General features: G+C 38.8%; 1 protein-coding gene across 1 annotated transcript in view; it reads left to right on the top strand.

Annotated features, from left to right (window-relative positions):
- The window catches only part of ZNF106 (zinc finger protein 106), a 66,206-nt gene that overhangs the window by 32,763 nt on the left and 11,898 nt on the right, over positions 1 to 21,545 (top strand). The window contains exons 5-15 of the mRNA XM_077880765.1: positions 2,519 to 4,699; positions 5,682 to 6,315; positions 8,156 to 8,225; positions 9,546 to 9,700; positions 9,785 to 9,845; positions 10,318 to 10,659; positions 12,775 to 13,555; positions 15,101 to 15,156; positions 15,712 to 15,857; positions 17,256 to 17,390; positions 20,316 to 20,432. Coding sequence (XP_077736891.1) covers positions 2,519 to 4,699; positions 5,682 to 6,315; positions 8,156 to 8,225; positions 9,546 to 9,700; positions 9,785 to 9,845; positions 10,318 to 10,659; positions 12,775 to 13,555; positions 15,101 to 15,156; positions 15,712 to 15,857; positions 17,256 to 17,390; positions 20,316 to 20,432 — 4,678 coding nt within the window. The remainder of the gene's footprint in view (positions 1 to 2,518; positions 4,700 to 5,681; positions 6,316 to 8,155; positions 8,226 to 9,545; positions 9,701 to 9,784; positions 9,846 to 10,317; positions 10,660 to 12,774; positions 13,556 to 15,100; positions 15,157 to 15,711; positions 15,858 to 17,255; positions 17,391 to 20,315; positions 20,433 to 21,545) is intronic.

The following is a 21,545-nucleotide window of genomic DNA, read 5'->3' as shown; positions in this document are numbered from 1 at the left end:
TCTGGGTTTTTGTTTTTTTTTTGGGGGGGTGGGGGGATACTAGTGAATTGTATGGTATCCAAAATTAGTGGAAAGGTATTAATGGATAAGCTTTTATATATATAAAAGATTTCTTACTATATCCATTAGGAAAAAATGTTTTGCCTGATATGAGTTAACACAGTGTTTCTACCAAATTTGATATATCCTTTATTATTTAGTATTTCAGTAAATATTTATTGAATAAATTTGTATTTTAAGTTTGACAATGTCAAAATCAGTGTAAGTTTTCTAGATTATTCTGTATAATTTGATACAGCTCTAATTCAAATAGTAGGCTTTTGTATTTTTGCATTACTGAGTTGTGGTCTAAAGAGTTTAATTAATGAAGCAGAAATTTTCAGATTTCTCTTTCTTTTCGGTAAGAGAGAGAGCCGTCAAGAGGCCGAGTAATTTTTTCAAGTCTTAAAATATAATGAGAAACATTATAAATTCTAAAATAAATTTGTAAAAATTCTTTCTGAATACTAGTTATACTTGGTATGCACTTCATTTTTAGTTAGAGGTTTAGTATAAAGAAAATAGTTTTCACTATATGTGCTACAAGTGTTTTGAACAGGCCCTTAAAACATTAAGAGCAGCATAGTTCTTAAACTGGTTAGTTAGTTGTTTAGTCCTTCAAATGACATTGTTAATACCTTCACTATAGCTGTAGTTTACTCTTGTTTAAGAAGACTAACTTATTTTTTTTCCTTACACACTTGTGCCATCATTAGCTAATCTGTAGATGATTAAACATTTAAGTCAGAAGGTAAAGGAGCTCAGTAAGTTAGATGTTCATATCATAGTTAATCTTCTTTGAATATTCTGATATGCTTCCTTGGTGATTTATTTATAGTCATTGACTTATTTCTTTCATTTCTTCCTTCATGGGGTTTTTAAATTTAGATTGCTTTTTCTGGGCCTTGGATTTAGCTACATGCCACTGTCCCCTCGATCTAGCTAATTTACTGTGATCTAGGAAGTCTTGATCTTGTGACAGATTTATTGTCTGATTCTCCCATTTCTGGATCCCATCAGCGTAGCCTAGTCAGTATTTCTTTGGTTGTCAAAAGTTGTATACTGCTTAGAAACAAAAGATAAAAGCACTTTGGTGTTACAAAAATCCTGCATATGCATGTAATAACACTTGCCACTTGGGGACTTAGGGTCTCCTGTTTAGAAATAGTTTTAATTTATAATGTAAGTGGATGTTTGAACTTTCAGGTAAACTAACTTTTTAATTCCATCTGTGGAAAAGGAGGAAATTCCGATTTATGTCCAAAATTTTGGAGACCGAAGCTTTTAGAACCAGTTCAAGTCACTGCTGAGTTTAAGTCACTAAGAGAAGGGAGCCCAACAGTCAAAACTTAGTTTGGGGATTTTGGGTCTAGAGTCAGACTGCCAAGGATCACATACTGCTTCCTGGCTGTCTTACGTCAGGCAAGCTCCTCAGCCTTTCTGGTACTCAGTGTCCTCATCCAAAAAGTAGGAATAAGAAGAATAATTGCTTCAGGGCCATGAAAAGTAAATGAGATATTCTATATAAAGTGCTTAAAATGCCTGACACTTAGTAGGTACTCAGTACATTTTAGCTAGAATTAGTTTTTTGAGCACCTACCTCATGTTAAGTACTAGGCCAGGCATACCATGGGCAGTTTGTAGAGGAAAGAGATTTTATACCTATTCCTGTGATGTTTACTTAAGTTTATTCACAGTTCTTTGGGCTCCTTGTCAAACACAAATAGTTGAAACAGCTGTAGCTTTATAAAAACCTCTAGCTCATGGAGCTCCTAATAGCACTGACTGCTGGTACTGCTTATTTGGTGTGTGCTATTTTACTCCTGTTTGTGATCTTACTTTCTCAGCTAGGCTGTAAGCCTTTTAGGAATGAACTATACATAAAATTTTTCTTTCACCACAAACAGTCATTGAATGTGTGCTTAATAAAGTGTTTAGTTAATTAATGAAAGTGATAATGCAAAGTGAAATCTGAGCATTTAAAATAGGTTAAGAAACTGGGTTTTGGAGAAAGAACTTATAACTGGAAAAATCCACAGTATTAAGAGTCACTGTGCTTAAGTAGTATTAATTATAACTAGCCAAAGCTACAAAATATAATTGTGCTTCTTTTTAAACAACTGCATAATGTAAAAATAATAATTGGATGATAGGGACAAAAGCCCCAGAACATGCTAAGAAAAATAGGAGTAGGAAATAGTAAGAAAAATAGGAGCAGGTGGGTACTATAAATGTGTTATATTTTTAACATTTCTGAGGTGATAACAGAAACAAGATATTGTTTAATGTCTAAATCAGTAAATTGTGAAATATAAGTTGAGCTCTATCATTTAAAGATAAGAAAGCTGCCACTATTAGAAATAAAAATAGATTCTATGTTCTAAGGAAAGAGATACATAGTAGGAAGTTTGATGGGTTATGCTTGTAAAGGAAGCATGATGATTTCTTTAAATCTCTCATGGAAAACTGTTTCTTCCAGGCAAGATGAACCTTCCAATAGCAGCCAAGAAATAAACTCTGATGACAGGCGACCCCAATGGAGACGAGAAGACCGAATCCCTTACCAAGACAGAGAGAGCTATAGTCAGCCAGCATGGCATCATCGTGGACCTCCTCAGCGAGACTGGAAGTGGGAGAAAGATGGCTTTAATAATACTAGGAAAAACAACTTTCCACATTCTTTGAGGAATAATGGTGGACCAAGAGGATGTTCTGGGTGGCATAAGGGAGTTGCAGGAGGCTCCTCAACTTGGTTTCACAACCACAGTAATTCTGGAGGTGGTTGGCATTCAAATAGCGGAACGGTAGATTGGAATCATAATGGTACAGGAAGGAATTCCAGTTGGCATTCTGAGGGAACAGGTGGCTTTTCCAGTTGGCATATGAACAGCAGTAACGGAAACTGGAAATCCAGTGTACGTAGTACAAATAGTTGGAATTACAGTGGCCCTGGAGACAAATTTCAACCAGGCAGAAACAGAAATTCTAACTGTCAAATGGAAGACCTAACTATGCTATGGAACAAGAAATCTAAGTCAAACAAATATAATCAAGAGAGATATAGTTGGCAGCGGCAAGAAAGCGACAAAGTTGGTACAGCTGCCACGTACAGAGTTCCTTCTGAAGGATTTACAAGTGATAAATTTCCTTCAGAAGGCTTACTTGACTTCAATTTTGAGCAGCTAGAAAGCAAAACTATTAAACAGACAGATACCATAACTTCCAAAAGTGGTGGGAAGAATGGCAGTGCAGCGAGGGAAAAGCTCCATCGCTGGACTCCTTACCCTTCCCAGAAGACTCTGGATTTACAATCAGGAATGAAAGAAGTCACTGGTAATAAGTCAGAAATGATAGATAAGCCTTTCTTTGACTTTAGCTTGACAACCACAGGAACACCAGAGACCCAGATCGATGAAACAAATAATTCCCCAACGATGAAAACACAAAAAGAAACACATACTGGATCTCTTAGTCACAAAGCCCCTTCTGACTGCACTGCTTCCTATGAGGCAGTGAGAGATTGCCCCATTCCAGAAAAACACGAACAAGAGCTTAACCTAAGTAAGATGCCATCATTAAAATCTGGACTCCTTCCAATTCCAGTCACCAAATCAGTTCCTCAAAAGCCAGATTTAAAGAATCCCTCAAAAAACACCAAAACAAATTCTTTTTTTCCTGGAGAACATGCAAATCCCTTGAACAAACCCACTATAGAAGAGAATCATGGGTCTTATATAACCAAATTGCGAAGTTCATGTCCTCATGTTTTAAAAGGGAATAAAAGTACATTTGGCATTCAGAGAGAATCTGATGAAAATTTAGGTGACACATTACAAAAAGCCAAAGAGATGCTACAGTGTCATGAGTCATTGCAAAATCCACTTCTTGGCACTTCTAAAAGGACCAGGAACTATGCAAAAGCAAGTAGGAATGTAGAAGAGTCTGAAAAAGGATCTTTGAAGATAGAGTTTCAGGTACACACATTAGAAGATGAAAGTGATGGGGAGCTATCTGACATGGAGAAGCATGGAACAAAACTTGGAACCGTGGGCTCTGCCACTGCAGAAATGTTACCCTGCAGCACTCATATCACTGATGAAAAAGAGGAGGATGACCAAAACTCGGAAACATGTAGAAAACTATCCACTAACACATGTAATGTGACAGTTCATCAGAAGGAACCTGAGTTACAAATGACATCTGCAGCCAGTTCACGCTCTGGCTTACTGCTAGACTTGAAAACTTCTCTAGAAGATGCACAGGTTGATGACCCTGTTAAATCTCATGTATCTTATGAAACAGAAGGCTTTGAGGGTGCTAGTTTGGATGTAGAGCTTCATAAAAACGATATAGGTCAGTCCTCAGGCCCTCTTCTGCCTGAACTCAGTAAGCTTGGCTTTCCTGCCTCACTCCAGAGAGATCTAACCCGGCACATTAGTTTGAAGAGCAAAACTGGAGCACACCTTCCTGAGCCAAACCTCAATAGTGCTCGTCGCATTCGCAATATTAGTGGCCATAGAAAGGGTGAGACAGAGAAGGAATCTGGGCTCAAGCCAACCCTTCGGCAGATTCTAAATGCATCTCGGAGAAATGTCAACTGGGAACAGGTCATCCAGCAAGTAACCAAGAAAAAGCAAGAGCTAGGCAAAGGCTTGCCCAGGTGTGTACCTCCTTTTTCTCTTTTAAACTTACCCTTTCACCCTATCAAGAGAATTCTGCTTGTTATATTTAATTAAATGTCTGTAAAAAATATATAGTAGATGTCTGTTTTAAATATCAAAGAGTGGCTGCTACTCTATAATAAATGCAATAGAGTGTTTCTGAGCAGAGAACTCAGGTTGCAAAGAAGCACATCAGCCTCTAGGGAACGTAGAAAAAAATATCAGAAATCCATCATTTTAGTTATAGGGGCTAGAAAGTGACCACATGAAAAAGTATATCTAGAGATGTGTATCTAGATCTTAATGAGCAGTGCAGTTTTTAAGTGTCACTGTTCTTACTGCCTTTTACTCAACCTGTGAACAGCTACCCTTTTACTCTGGGCATCGTATTTGTGATCACAAAATACTTTCTCTTAAATACTTGTTTTATGTTTTGGCTATTCATCTTATGTTGAGGTACTAAACTTTTCTGAATGATAAAGCAGCATTCAGCATAGGTCTACTATATGAAAATCTGTCTTCTGTATTATAATTATATAGCCCTTTAGGCTTAAATTTGTATCCTTGTTGAAACAACGTATTTATTGCGCACCCTCTTCTATCATTTGAATATTGAGATTATAAAGTTCTTGTTCTTAGCCTAGTTCCTGACACTTGTGAATGCTCAGTAATGGTTGGTTTTGGTTTGTATGCTGTTAAAAAATTATTATTGTTGGTTTAGAAAAGCTCCATACTAATAAAACTATCAATTTTCATTTCATCAGATGTATTCTCATACTGTGTACAAATCTCTAATTTAGTACTTGTTAAATTATAGTACTTAGAAACATTTATTCTGTGTCTGGAACACTTAACTAGACTGTGAGCTTTGAGGGCAGAAACCATCTTATTTATATTTATAATCAATCTCATTAAGTGGTGCCCCCTCTCCCCTAAGCATGTCTGATTTATAGGGTTTTTTTTTCTTTGTTTTTTCTTAAGGTTTGGCATAGAAATGGTGCCTCTAGTTCAAAATGAACAAGAGGTCTTGGATTTGGATGGGGAGCCTGATCTGTCCAGTCTAGAAGGATTCCAGTGGGAAGGTATTTCCATTTCTTCGTCTCCTGGGTTGGCAAGGAAGCGAAGCCTTTCTGAGAGCAGTGTGATCATGGACAGGGCTCCTTCTGTTTATAGCTTCTTCAGTGAGGAAGGTACAGGCAAAGAAAATGAGCCCCAACAGATTTTTTCACCTAGTAACTCGTTGAGGGCTGCACAGAGTCAGACAACAACCATGGGCCTTAAGCAGGAGGTGACACCTCTGGCTGCCTCTTTAAGAACAGGTGAAAGGGCTGAAAATGTTGCTAGTCAAAGGCGACATAGCGCACAGTTGTCCTCTGACCGAACGATACCTCTGATGCACTTGGCCAAAGACCTGAACAGTCAGGAGAGTTCTACACCACCTTCAGAGAACCAGAATACCCAGGAGAGTAATGGAGAAGGAAATTCTTTATCATCAAATACATCCTCAGCCCTTGGAATCTCCAGTTTGGCAGACGCAGCCACAGACAGTAGCTGTACCTCTGGCACTGAACAAAACGACGGCCAGAATGTGAGAAAGAAACGAAGAGCCACTGGAGTGAGTATGATTGCCCATGCTTGTTCATAGGACATTTCACATGGTGATTTGGCTATTACAAGATTTAACCCTTTAATTTTTTCTGGGTTCTGGGATTATGCTTCTCCCTACACTGAAGTAGGTTTATGAGGCTCTTTACTTTCATATTCTTATCCTATTGGTTTCTTTCTTCTTCTTTTTTTTTTTTTAAGGTTTTATTTATTTATTTGTGAGAGACACAGAAAGAGAGGCAGAGACACAGGCAGAGAGAGAAGCAGGCTCCCTGTAGGGAGCATGTTGCCAGGACTCAATCCCAGAACCCTGGGATCACGATCTGAGCCAAAGGCAAAGATGCTCAACCACGGAGCCACCCAGGTGTCCCATCCTATTGGTTTCTTTCACTGAGTAATTCTACTAAGTTAGATGTAACTGAATATGAATGTACAGTACTAGGAAAATATGAAGTCATCTCTAAAACTAGTCTCTACGTCAATGATTCTTTGTTATCACCTGACCAAGGAGTAAGCCACATCCTCAGCTGTAACTCTGTTTTCATGATGCATTCTGTACTGCTGCTAAAGAAAGGCACTCTAGTGTTACATTTCTAGGGCACGAATGCTTGTTAGGCCCAGGACTGTTGAGCTTATCACTAAGGTAGTTTTCACACTACTAGAGTACATCTATGTGAACATAGTCTTAGAAATAGTTTTAGTCTTGAGCACCTGGGTGGCTCAGTGGTTGAGCATCTGTCTTCAGCTCAGGTCCCAGAGTCCTGAGATCGAGTCCTGCATCAGGCTCTCCACAGAGATCCTGCTTCTCCCTCTGCCTGTGTCTCTGTCTCTCTGTGTGTCTTCATGAATAAACAAATAAAATCTTAAAAGAAATAGTTTTAGTCTCTGTTATTCAGTATTTTGTACCTTAGTTGTGCAGCTTGGCCCCTTCCGAACCCATTCCTTCACTGACACCACTTCTCTTCTGGCATCTCTGTCACTAATATTGCCTAACCCTCTCAGGAAGCCTTTCTGAAAAGAAAGAGTTCCTGGTACTGGTGTCTGGAATGTGACACTGTGGGAAAATGGGCTCTTTCCTTTAAGACCAAGGCAGTTTAGCAGAGTAGTTGAGGCCTTGGCTTGTAGACCTGAGTTCAAATTCCAACTTTGGTCCTTTGAGTTGGACATTGTAGTGAATATTGTTGGATGAGAGTTGGTCCTGTAACAAAGCTGATATCTAGGGGATTGTCTCATAGATAATTTAGCTTTTTGTCATAAAGATTTTGTTGTAAAGATTTCCTAGTAAAGTAGAAACTGTGCCCCAATGAAATCAGGTATATGCATTACTGGCTTTGTCCATACTTCTGACTGTCCTTTACTTTCCCAACGTGAAATGCTATGCCATAGCCCCAGTGCTTCACCACCTCTAGGATGCTAGGAAGGTCTTGACCTTAGATTCTGTTCTGGGGTTTTTTGTTTGTTTTTTAAAGATTTTATTTCATTTTAAAGCAGGGGAGAGAGCATGAGCGAAAGAGGAAAGGGAAGGAGAATCTCAAGCAGACTCCATGCTGAGCTTGCAGCCTGATGTGGTGCTCAGGCTCACAACCCCAAGATCACGACCTGAGCTGAAACCAAGAGTTGGACACCTAACCCACTGTGCCACCCAGGAGCACCTGTTTTATTATCTTTTTAATCAGATACATTCAACTAATATTTAAGTTCATACCTTATGCATTGGATTCCTAGTATCCTGTTAGAGATGATAGCAGCAATGAAGAACAAAGTATAATGGTCTTAGAGTTTGTTTTTTTCCTTTCCTGGGTAATGGCCTTTACACATTTAGTATTACTCAGTTTTCTTTCTCTTCTCAGGATGGATCTTCTCCTGAACTCCCAAGTCTTGAGAGAAAAAACAAAAGAAGGAAAATTAAAGGAAAGAAAGGTATAGTGCAAATATTCTGAACAAAAAGAAATTGTTCTTACAGCAATTCAGCCTTTTTACAACTTGACACAGAGTATAATTGTGGTTATCAAATAGTGATCATCCATTTATTATTATTTTTTGACATTTTTGTTGTCTTAAGGGCATAGAAAAGTTTGTTTTTTTTTTTTTTTTTTACCATATCCAGTTGTAGCTATAGAAGAAATGTTTGATGCCACATAGACCCATAAGCTAAAGTTAATATATATCTTGGACAAATTGAGTTCAGCATAAAGTCAGAAAGTCTTATTGGGCCTTTTCAGTGGTGAAGAGGAATAGGTTCTTTAGTAAAAATTTTGTCTCTTGGTTGTTCATAGCCATTTCTCTCAATTTTCATTTTTGAGGTATCTGTGTTGCTTCTCTTAAATTGAGAGAAGTTGTTAGAGTCATTCCCTCTACACTTCTGTGATTCTTGCTTTCCCCTGACTCAGCCCTTTCTGCTGTAAGAGCTAGGGTCAGAAGTGATTGAATGAACCTTGGGTGGTTGGATGTGATGGATAAGGTAGGAGTCATGGATGACCCCAGTTTCTGGCTGAGGCATCTTTGGGGATGATGGTATTATTTGTAGAGCTGGAAAACTCCCATAAGAGGAGGACAGTGATGAGTCCCCTTTTGGATCTTTTGAGTTAATGAATCTTAGAGACACCTTAGTAAAGATATCAAAGTAGTAGTTGGGTATGTGGTTCTGGAGTTTAGGGAAGACATCTTGACTTACTGAATGGGAAAGAGACAAAGATAATACATACATGTGGTAGGACATTTTATTTAAAGTAACTTTAAATGTACTATCTCGAAGCTATATTTTTTCAGGAAGTTTTCTCTAAGAAAGCGAACTATTTTATGGTAACTAAGAGACTAGAAGAATAGGGATTGGGAAGAGAGTGTAAGCTGTTCACATCTGGGGCTCAATCTAAGCAAAAGAAGAGGGTGGCAGATAAAGGAAAAATGAGAATTGAAATGTATGACAGTTGCTCTGCCTGGGGCAAAGATTGCACTTGGAAGGGAAGTGGTGGAAGATGGTGATGAGGTAAGATGGTACCGTATATGACAGCACACTTGAACCTATGAATTACCTCCATCTTACCGATTCTTTTGGTTTAGCTCTGACATCAGTCTCAACACAACAGCATGATTTGTGAGATCTGATGAGTCTCCAGTCACCTGTTGAAGAGCAAATACGGGCTTATCCTAGAGAACTGATACAATTCCACCATCTCTGGAGCTGTATTATTAAGGAGTCCTCTCCAGTATCAAACTGAGCCTTACGGTTTCTTTTGGCAGAACGTTCTCAGGTTGACCAGCTGCTGAATATTTCTTTAAGGGAGGAAGAACTAAGCAAATCACTGCAGTGCATGGATAACAACCTTCTGCAAGCCCGTGCAGCACTGCAGACAGCATACGTTGAAGTTCAGAGGCTACTTCTGCTCAAGCAGCAGGTAACCAAGGATGGAACATTTAACAAGAATGGATCATCTCTAAAGTTGGATTTCAAAATGCTTAACAAATTACTTTATTTTTAGATAACTATGGAGATGAGTGCACTGAGGACCCATAGAATACAGATTCTACAGGGATTACAAGGTATTCTGGAGAGAATCTGATGGATTAGATCCTCTGTAACTTATTTCTTTGTTATCTATACGGGGAATTGAAGTAGTCATGAAAAGGTCATATGTTTTCTCTCCTGTCTCCTTGCTTTCATCCTTTTATAGAAGGGCCTGTGAGACTATACCCCCAAAATGCTTAGCAGCAGGGGCAGTATGTTACAGAAAGAACCTTGGGTTAGGAATCAAAAGACCTGGGTTCAAATCTTGCTTTTCCATTAGTAACTATATGACTTTGGATAAGTCACTTAAAATTTAAAAATGGAATGCTAATACCTATTTTGCCTGTGTCCTTGTTGGTCATATAGATTTTATGACAGTGTATTTCAAAGAATTATGAGGGACTTCAGAATTCTTTTGTAATCTTTAAAAATACAGATTGGCTCTGAAATGAATGACTTTTCAGAAACCATTTTTGCATTTGTACATATGTATGTCTCCCATTCTAGAAACATATGAACCTTCTGAGCGCCCAGACCAGGTTCCTTATAGCCTTCCACGAGAGCCAAGGAACAGTAGATCTCAGTCATCTGCTGATGCCACACTGCTGCCTACTCCCTTTTTCCCAGTTTTTCTGGAGCCTCCATCTTCCCACATGTCTCCATCGTCCACTGGAGTCCCTCTCCAAGTAACCACATCTCCTACTTTCCAAGCCCATGGCAGTGTTCCTGCTCCAGACTCCTCAATTCAGATTAAACAAGAACCCATGTCTCCTGAACACGACGAGAGTGTGAATGCTGTGTCACAAGGCTCTGATGACAATGTGTCCAAGGAATTACTGCAAGCTAATAGTACGTAAACTTTTCTGAGGATTAACGGTAACCTGGCAGTGGGTCTAGCGCAGTTTTAGGTCAGTGACGTAGTCATATTTGCCCATTAAAACTAAAGTTGCTAGAATTAATTTTTCTTGAAATTCCTTCACTTAGAAGGATTGTTATTTTTGAGAGAGACTGCACATTTGTGGTTGGGGAGGGGCAGAGGGAGAGAGAGAGTCTTAAGCAGGCTCCACACCCAGTGCCGAGCCTGATGCAGGGCTTGATCTCTTAACTCTGAGATCATGATCTGACCTGAAATCAAGAAGTTTGGCTAACTGACCCATCCAGGCACCCCTTAGGAGGATTATTTAAATATCAATAACTTTTTTCTCAATTTTCCCTAATCTAGGATTACTAAACGGACTTTGCATTAGCAAAGGTTCCATAATGAGGATTGGTGCAGAATTGTTTGTTTTGTTTTGTTTGTTTGTTTGTTTGTTTGGGGGTTTTTTTGTGAGATAAATTAAGTTGAACTTAGTTAAGTTCCTAGATAAGCTATATCTTCTGAATTTCTCAGCACTTAACTTTATCATTTAAAAGCAAGGCTGGACTAATATAAGCCTAAGAGGCAGGTGGCCATGATTAAGGGCAGAGGACACTGGATTTGGAATCATCAGTAAGAACTTGAGTGGTTTTGAGAAATAGCCAGTTTTTGCTCTTCATAAAATAACATTCACCTGGTTACCATTTGAGACTAACTTCTAAGCTATTTTAAACTTTATCTGAAGTTTTTATAACCAAAATGGTGCTATACTGAAAATTAAGTAAAAATAAACTGCCATTGTGTGATCTGAACAAAAGCAAAAAGTCTGAAAAATTACCTTAGCTTTTGCTACCTGTTGCAACACTAACCTAGATATGTATCTCAAATGTATATTTCATTTTGAATTTTGTTGTCTTTGTGTAAATAGTAATCAGTATTTAAAAAAAAAAAACTGGTAAAGTATTATAGTGACTTTTTAAGATAATATTTTTAAATGGCTTTTATTAAATTTTTTCCTCTGCAAAATAATTCATGCTCATGTAAAAAATGGAAAACTATAAAAATGTAGATATGTTATTTCAGTCTTAAATTATAAATGTTTGTGTGTTTACCTGTAAACTTTATACAAAGAGAAAATCAGTCTGTTATAACCTAACTTTTTTCTTTTTGATATATCTTGATCATTTTCTTGTGTCACAAAAATAATTCATCTGAAATACTTTAATTTTACTAGTTGAATAATACTTGAGAAGTTGCATAATATGGATGTGGTAATTTATATAATCTCCATTGAATATTTAGTTTTTATCTTTTTTTTTTTTAAGAATTCTGTAGAACACTACATTGTGTATGTCTTTGAGTATGTCTGTGGTTATTTCATCAGTTTAAATTCCTCAGCATAAAATAACTAAGTCAAAGAAAATAGACATTTTTAAGTCAGCTGGCTTTTTAACTGCTCTTATGTAGCCAAACTGGATGATGTATCATTGACAGTGTTACCAATGGCATAGTGAAAACATCTAAGAAATAAAGGTGAAAGCGCTTCAGCTAAGTAGATATTTAAATGTCTACCAAGAATAGGGGCACCTGGGTGGCTCAGCACCTGTCTTCTGCTCAGGTCATGATCCTGGGGTCCTGGGATCAAGCCCCATGTCTGGCTTCCTGCTCAGCGGGAAGTCTGCTTTTCCTCCCTTTGTCCCTCCCCCTGCTCATGCTTTGTCTCTCAAATAAATAAATAAAATCTTGGGGGGGAAAAAAAAGTCTATCAAGAATAAAACATAATGTTAAATATGTGGACATTTCAAACAAGAAAAAAAGAAAAAAGATGGGTAGAAATGGTCCATGCCCATAAAAAGCTTTTATACAGTATAAAACATGCATGCTATTTGTGAGATCAACGCAGGGCAAAGTGTAGTAAGTGCTATAATAGAAATTTTTGCAGGTTATGGAAAGCTGATGGGTGATACAACTGCTTTAACATTCATAGCTTTACTCACTTACCGCTGAAAGGTGGTTATTTGGTAGAGATTTGATCATTGATAAACAATGGCAATTTATGATGTTAAATAAACACAAAAGATGTAATAATTCTTTTCTTCTCAATTCAGGAGAGAACAGTGACAGTTGTCCAGTTTATCCAGTTATCACTGCAACGTTGTCCTTATCAGAGGTCACAGAAAGTTTCCATGAGCCTAGCCAAGAACTGAAGTTTTCCACAGAGCAAGGAAATACCAGGAACAGAGGAAATACCCCCTCCTCCCAACCAACTGGTCTTCCAGGCATAAATAAAGAAGATGAAGAGGCAGTTAAAGGCAACAGCGGGTCTGAGGCCTGTACCAGTTCTTTTCCAAGATTGTCGTTTGTTTCCGAAACCCCCTTAGAGAGGGAGCCCCACTCCCCAGCTGACCAGCTAGAACAGCAGGCAGAGTCTACTCTGACATCAGCTGAAACTCGAGGAAACAAGAAAAAGAAGAAACTTAGGAAAAAGAAAACACTTCGGGCTGCTCATGTTCCTGAGAACAGTGACACTGAACAGGATGTATTTACTGCTAAACCAGTAAGGAAAGTAAAGACTGGAAAGTCAGCTAAAGGGGGGAAGGTAACAACCTCCACCTGGGAAGATAGTAGAACTGGCCCAGAACAAGAGAGTGTCAGGGATGAGCCAGATAGTGACTCGTCTCTGGAGGTCCTAGAAGTCCCTAATCCTCAATTGGAAGTGGTGGCCATTGAATCTTCTGAATCTGGAGAAGAGAAACCAGACAGTCCATCTAAAAAGGATATTTGGAACTCCACAGAGCAAAACTCATTAGAAACTTCTCGTTCTGGTTGTGATGAAGTTAGCTCTACCAGTGAGATTGGCACTCGTTATAAAGATGGTATACCTGTAAGGTGAGGATGTTGTGCTGGTCCAATCAGAACAGCTTACACCATTGTTCTTTTCTTTTCTTTTTTTTTTTTTTTTAATTTATTTTTTATTGGTGTTCAATTTACTAACATACAGAATAACACCCAGTGCCCGTCACCCATTCACTCCCACCCCCCGCCCTCCTCCCCTTCTACCACCCCTAGTTCGTTTCCCAGAGTTAGCAGTCTTTACGTTCTGTCTCCCTTTCTGATATTTCCCACACATTTCTTCTCCCTTCCCTTATATTCCCTTTCACTATTATTTATATTCCCCAAATGAATGAGAACATATAATGTTTGTCCTTCTCCGACTGACTTACTTCACTCAGCATAATACCCTCCAGTTCCATCCACGTTGAAGCAAATGGTGGGTATTTGTCATTTCTAATAGCTGAGTAATATTCCATTGTATACATAAACCACATCTTCTTTATCCATTCATCTTTCGATGGACACCGAGGCTCCTTCCACAGTTTGGCTATCGTGGCCATTGCTGCTAGAAACATCGGGGTGCAGGTGTCCCGGCGTTTCATTGCATTTGTATCTTTGGGGTAAATCCCCAACAGTGCAATTGCTGGGTCGTAGGGCAGGTATATTTTTAACTGTTTGAGGAACCTCCACACAGTTTTCCAGAGTGGCTGTACCAGTTCACATTCCCACCAACAGTGTAAGAGGGTTCCCTTTTCTCCGCATCCTCTCCAACATTTGTTGTTTCCTGCCTTGTTAATTTTCCCCATTCTCACTGGTGTGAGGTGGTATCTCATTGTAGTTTTGATTTGTATTTCCCTGATGGCAAGTGATGCAGAACATTTTCTCATATGCATGTTGGCCATGTCTATGTCTTCCTCTGTGAGATTTCTGTTCATGTCTTTTGCCCATTTCATGATTGGATTGTTTGTTTCTTTGGTGTTGAGTTTAATAAGTTCTTTATAGATCTTGGAAACTAGCCCTTTATCTGATATGTCATTTGCAAATATCTTCTCCCATTCTGTAGGTTGTCTTTGAGTTTTGTTGACTGTATCCTTTGCTGTGCAAAAGCTTCTTATCTTGATGAAGTCCCAATAGTTCATTTTTGCTTTTGTTTCTTTTGCCTTCGTGGATGTATCTTGCAAGAAGTTACTATGGCCGAGTTCAAAAAGGGTGTTGCCTGTGTTCTTCTCTAGGATTTTGATGGAATCTTGTCTCACATTTAGATCTTTCATCCATTTTGAGTCATTGTTCTTTTCTTAAAAAACAGAACCTTTGGTTATGAATCAGTTTTTAAATGAATCAAATGTATAGAAAATCCAATAAAGATTATGGGTATGGAAGAATGAAACCTTGGCAATGGGGATTTTCTACTTTCTCATTTATGTTGTAAATATTTACTTGTATCTCTTTTCATATAGAAGTTTCAGATGGAAAAACTTATCTCTTCTGTTACTGCTGTGTTGCCCATTGTTTAGAACAATCCTTTGAGCCAGGAAATTATAAGTTTTACTGCCTGTCCTATTCACAGGTTCTAAAAAGATGTTTGCTATTATTTTGTAGTGTGGCAGAAACTCAGACTGTGATCTCCTCCATTAAAGGATCAAAGAACTCTTCAGGTATTGGTATATTCACCTTTATTTAAATTAGCCACAGAAAAAGCTTACAAATAATAGAGCCAGGGTTTAAATAGGCCTGTAGAATGGGGTGGGGTGGGATGATCATCACCAAGAGGATTGCTTCAACCAGCAATTTTGGTATCTGTAAATCCTAAATACTGCCGTTTTATAGTTTCTTATTCTCATCTGTCTTATCTGTTCAACTACTGAATATTAAGGTTTCATTGGCTTCTGGGGGGTTTGCTTTGAGAAGGAGCTGCTTAAAGAATAATGCCTTATTCAACAAAATAACTGGCAGCAGAAGGGAGAATGTGGAGAGAGATTTGGTACTTTCAGGTTCATTCAAAAAATAAGTATCTTTTTTTCCTAAGTGAGAGGCCTTTTCTGCCTTCTCTTGTTATGAAGTCTTCATAATGAAAATCATTAATGAAAAATGTGTTTTGCTAGGGGAGCAAGGTTTTGAGGAGAATCCAGGGACCACTATATAGTTTTAATTTTTGAGTATCTTTTCACACAAAAGCAGACATGTCTCTGAAACATATTCTTGTTTTCCAGAAATATCTTCCGAGCCAGGAGATGATGATGAGCCCACAGAAGGGGCCTTTGAGGGGCACCAAGCTGCAGTGAATGCAATTCAGATATTTGGGAATTTACTGTACACCTGTTCAGCAGATAAAACTGTCCGAGCTTATAATCTAGTGGTGAGTTGGTAAATCAATTTGAATGTTTTTTGCAGGTTTTAGGAACTCAAGTTCACACTCTCTTAAATAATAGGGGAATCTATTTGCTGTCCAGAGATGAGGTGAGTTTTAGACTAACTGTAGATAAGGTTGCTGCAGTGGCTTGGCAGGATCTCTGGGTACTTAGCTTCTTTCTGGCTGTCCACTCTGCTTTCTCTGGTATCACCTCTTCCTAAAGCTTGTCCTAAAGCTCATTCTCCTCTTGCTCACAGACAGATGTCAGAAGCCCTTGGGGTTTCTTCTTCCTCCCATCACCAAAAAAATAAAAAACAAAAATGGCCCTATGCCTGATTGTGGACAACCACTTGGCAAAGGGAGATGAGATGACAGCAGTAGGCTTGGCCAGTCAGTTTCTAGCCCTGGTGTTGCTGAAAAGGTCAGTCATATAGATATTACAAAATAGGATAGAAGGAATATTGGAGAAGTGCTAGAGGAGGCATTTTTCCTCACAGTTGATTAATTGTGCCAAGTTACTAAGGAGAACAGCATTGTCTATTCATACTTAGTATAATCTGATACACTTAGTATAATCTGATGCTCATTACTCTCAATTTTCATAGGATGAACTTTTGAGGTTTGAATTTGGCGTATGTCAAACTAATTTGCTTTATCATTGATGATAACCAAGAAACTTTAGGCTGAACACCAGGAAAGTATTTGAAATTCCTAAAGTCCTTGAAAGTCAAAAGGCTAGATGATGGACCATGAAAATGTGTTCTCTCTAGGCAACAGGTCTCATTAGCCTAGTGATCTGAAGGGGAAATGGGGATGACTGAAGGAAGGGAACAGAGGTACCAGGGAGTATGAGTGTAACATTTAGGGGATCGGTTGTCACTCTGGATTGCAAGATAAATCTATGTATGTACATTTGAAGTGGGTCTCTGTGCATGAAGATAACATTTAGGATGCTCCCTTGTGAAACCATCCCCGGACCACTATGGCCTGTGATAACACCATCTTTGAATATTGTGGAACATTCTCTCCGAAGTTATTGATGAAATGCAGGAACTTATTTGGGAAGTTAGCTACAGTTTGGATTTGTCAGACCTTTGGTCCATATGTTGGAGAGCCTTGCCCTAGGCATTAATTAAAATATTACTCTATCTTAAAGCAGATTGACCTAAGTATTTTTGGTATGGCTCAGCTAACATAGCTGAAGTACTTAGTTCCTGTGACTGTTTACTGGGCATTTAGTGAACAGATACTTACTGAGCACCTTTTGTATACCAAGCACTAACCTAGGCACTGAGGATACAGTAGCAAACTGTATGTTTTAGCATTTTTGTTGTTGTTGAGGAAATGTGTTACCTAATGCTTAATGTATCCACAAGCAATGATCTGATATGTGCTTGACTTTAGAGTCGGAAGTGCATTGGTGTCTTTGAGGGGCATGCCTCCAAAGTGAACTGCCTCCTGGTAACCCAAACCTCTGGGAAGAATGCTGCACTTTACACTGGTTCCAGTGACCATACCATTCGCTGCTATAATGTCAAGGTAAGTGAGGCCAGAGAAATCAAAAGTGATCATTTACACTGCTTTACTGTATTTACTGTATAGAGTGGAGACACTAAGACACTCTATTCTGTCCACATTCTTATTCTTTTTTTTTTTTTTTTTTTTTTAAGATTTTACTTATTTATTCATGAGAGACAGAGAAAGAGAGGCAGAGAACACAGGGAGAGGGAGAAGCAGGCTCCCTGCAGGGAGCCCAGTGTGAGACTCAATCCTGGGACTCCAGGATCATGACCTGAGCTGAAGGAAGATGCTCAACCACTGAGCCACCCAAGTGTCCCCGTTCTTATGCTTCTGAGCCTATTTAGTACAGGCATACCTCAAAGATACTGCAGGCTAGGTTCCAGGCCACTAGAATATCAGTAAAATGAGTCAAATGAATTTTTTGGTTTCTTGATGGAAAGTTATATTGATGCTATACTGTATTCTATTAGGTGTGCAGTGGCATTATATCTAGAAAAACAGTGTATGTACCTTAATTAAGAAATACTTTTTTTTCTTCTCCACAGAGAGAGGAAAAAAGGAAAAGAAAAATAATACTTTATTGCTAAACAAATGCTAATCATCATCTAAGTTTTCAGTGAGCTGTAGTCTTTTTGCTGGTGGAGGAGGGTCTTTCCTCTATGTTGATGGCTGCTGACTGATGAGGAAGGGGTGGTTGCTGAGGGCTGGGGTGGCTACAGTTATTTCTTAAAATAAGACAAAAGTGAAGTTTGCTACCTGGATCGACTTCCTTTCATGAATGATTTCTCTGTAGTGTGTAATGCTGTTTGATAGCATTTTACCCATGGTAGACTTCTTTAAAAATTAGAGTCCCATGTTCTCAAACCCTGCCACTGTTTTATCAACTAAGTTTGTGGAATATCCTAAACCCTTTCTATCATTTCAACAACCTTCACGGCATCTTCATGAGGAATAGATTCCATCTCAAGAAACCACTTTCTTTTTCATCCATAGGAAACACCTCCTCTTCCATTACAATTTTATCATGAGATTGCAGCATTCAGTCATGTCTTCAGGCTCCACTTTGCATTCTAGTTCTTTTGCATTCCCACTACATCTCCAGTTACTTCCTCCCCTAAAGTCTTGAATCCCTCATTCAAAGTCATCCATGAGGGCTGGAATCAACCTCTTCTAAACTCCTGTTCACATTGATATTTTAACTTCTTTCCTTAATGGCATCTAGAATGGTGAATCCTTTCCAGAAAGTTTTCAGTTTATTTTGCCCAAACCCATCAGAGCAATCACTATCTTATAGCCTTGCAAAATGTATTTCTTAAAAAATAAGACTTGAAAGTTGAAATGACCCCTCCATTCATGGGCTGCAGAGTGGATGTTGTGTTAGCAGGCATGAAAACAACATTAATCTTGTTGTACTTCTCCATTAGATCTGTTGAGTGACTAGGTGCCTTTCAGTGAGCATTCATATTTTAAAATGAATATTTTTTTCCTTTTTATTATGGTATATATCTGGTTCCCCTGTAAAACTACAAAAAAAAAAATCTCACATGGGTTAACCAGAGGCAATTGAATTTTAACATTTGGGCATGTTTATTGTCTTTTTCTTTATTTCACAATATTATACATGGCATTTATATTTGTAATTTTATGGGAGAAAATTGAATAATTTCTGAAAATGACTCTTAGCGGTATAAAAGGTTTGGGAAAAGAGGTCAAAAACTTTGACAGCGGGATCCCTAGGTGGCGCAGCGGTTTAGCGCCTGTCTTTGGCCCAGGGCGCGATCCTGGAGACCCGGGATCGAATCCCACGTCGGGCTCCCGGTGCATGGAGCCTGCTCCTCCCTCTGCCTGTGTCTCTGCCTCTCTCTCTCTCTCTCTCTCTCTGTGACTATCATAAATAAATTTAAAAAAAAAAATTAAAAAAAAAAAACAAAACTTTGACAGCTTACAGCTTTTATCATCCTACCCACTTCTTTTTTTTTTTTTTGTTGATTTATGATAGAGAGAGAGAGAGAGAGGCAGAGACATAGGCAGAGGGAGAAGCAGGCTCCATGCACCGGGAGCCCGACGTGGGATTCGATCCCAGGTCTCCAGGATCGCACCCTGGGCCAAAGGCAGGCACTAAACCTCTGCGCCACCCAGGGATCCCCATCCTACCCACTTCTAACCATCTCGATTTTAACATCTGTTTTCAACCTTGCTTAAAAGCTACACTTGGGCCTTTAGCTGCTTAGTATCATTCAGTAACAGGTCTTGAGCATCACTGTCTTACTGGCAATACAGCCAGGTTACCTAAGTAACTATAATAAAATGGCTAGTATAACCCAGTTCTAGAAATTCATGGAAATCTTTTCTTGAAGGTGAGATTAAACAGTGCTTATTTAACCTGGGTATGCATTAGAATTACTAAAGAACTTTTTTTTAAATGCATATTCCAGAGCCCACTGAATTAGAATCTCAGGGATTAAGGATGAAGCTTGGGGTTCTATACATTTTAAAAGCTGCTCAGTTAAGTATGGCTCAGCCAACCCAGCACTGGTTTGAAGGACGTATTTGAGAGCTATTGAAACAGAGAATCAGTTACAGGGAAGCACATACATGATTAATGCAAGTATCAAATACACAACTGTAGTCTTTCTTTCCCTTTTTAGATGGCAAATGCAGCTTTACCTTTGGCTACTTAATTTAATAAGTTTAAGGCCCGATTCTTAGTGCCCTTTGAAGAACTCTACATTCCAAATTACAAACATGGGTAACATTACTGGAGTTTATATTTGTTTACAGCTTGAGGGTCTTTGGCCAAATCTAAGATAGTCTTCTTCAAAATAGAGGATGCTAAATTTTTTTCCTCATAAAAATCCTTTCACACTCTGCTTTAAAAAGGATTGATTTCACATTTTATTTGCTGCTAACCTCTGCTAATTAGGCATCTTGTACTCTTCTTAGACGCGAGAGTGTGTGGAGCAGTTAGAGCTGGAAGACCGGGTTCTGTGCCTACATAGTAGGTGGCGAATCCTCTATGCAGGACTGGCAAATGGCACTGTGGTCACCTTCAACATCAAGGTCAGTGTCTGGGGAGAAGGCTGCATTCCCATGTCACTTGAAAGTAGTGTGTGTGTGTGGAAAGAAGTAGAAGGCAGACCTTTTCCTATTTTCTTGTGTGAGAAAACCGCAGAATTAGCTGCTACTCAAAAACTGTTACCTTCTGGTATAAGTGAAACAAGATCCTTCATTCTGTCTGCTCAGGCCCAAGTGTGCCAGAACCAAAAGGTAGCTCTACTAAATTAAACCAAGCCTGATGATTTGGGGCCAAATAATGAGTCATAGATTAAACTAGTCTATCTCATTTTAAGAATGACACCATGAAAAATGAGCTCAAATTCTTTTGCGTCTGACATTGATGTAGTTTGGAACTGATTTAGGGTTTCATGAGGATAGCCTATTTTGTAATGTGAACTAAATCATAGGTTTGCCTTTTGCCCATGTGGCCTCATTCTTTCCTAACCCACAGATAAATTCATTTGTTGAGCAAACCTTACTGAGCATCTGTTTTGTGCTAGGCCTCAGGATAGAGCTTAGGAAATGAAAAGGGACCAGTTCTTGATGGCCCTATATTGCTGTGTTAATGTAGGTGAACTTCCATCTTGTGGGCTTTAAAGTATGAGAGACATGATGCAATTTATATTTTAGAAAAAGTCATTCTGGAGTTGATGAGATAGGAAAATACTGGTACTAGTAGAGGCAGGAAGATCATTTAGGAGGCTTTGTAGTAGAAGAAGACAAGAAAGGTTAGAGTAAGGATGAAGAGAGGAGAATGGATAAAAGATGTAAGAGGTAGAGTTGATCATTTTGGTTACTAATAAGTTGTAGCACTGTATCCCAAGGTCATCAGGTCATTTTTTTTCTTTTGAGAGTGTTGCAGTGGGTGGGGCAGGGGAAAAGAGGGAGAGAAAAAAATCTAAAGCTGGCTCCATGCCCAGCATGGAACCCAATATGGAACTCAGTCTTCTGACCCTGAGATCACAACCTGAACCATAATCAAGAGTTGGACGCCTAACCAGCTAAGCTACCCAGGCTCCCCATGGTCATCTTTCAACACAGTGTGTTACAATGTTTACTGTGTTATACTGGATTATAGTATCATTCATATGTTTAATGAATACCTATCAATACTCT

The sequence above is a fragment of the Canis aureus genome, chromosome 32 (genome assembly GCF_053574225.1).
Source record: "Canis aureus isolate CA01 chromosome 32, VMU_Caureus_v.1.0, whole genome shotgun sequence".
Lineage (NCBI taxonomy): Eukaryota > Metazoa > Chordata > Mammalia > Carnivora > Canidae > Canis > Canis aureus.
The sequence above is the reverse complement of the archived record's forward strand: the minus strand, read 5'-3'. Positions and strand labels throughout refer to the sequence as shown.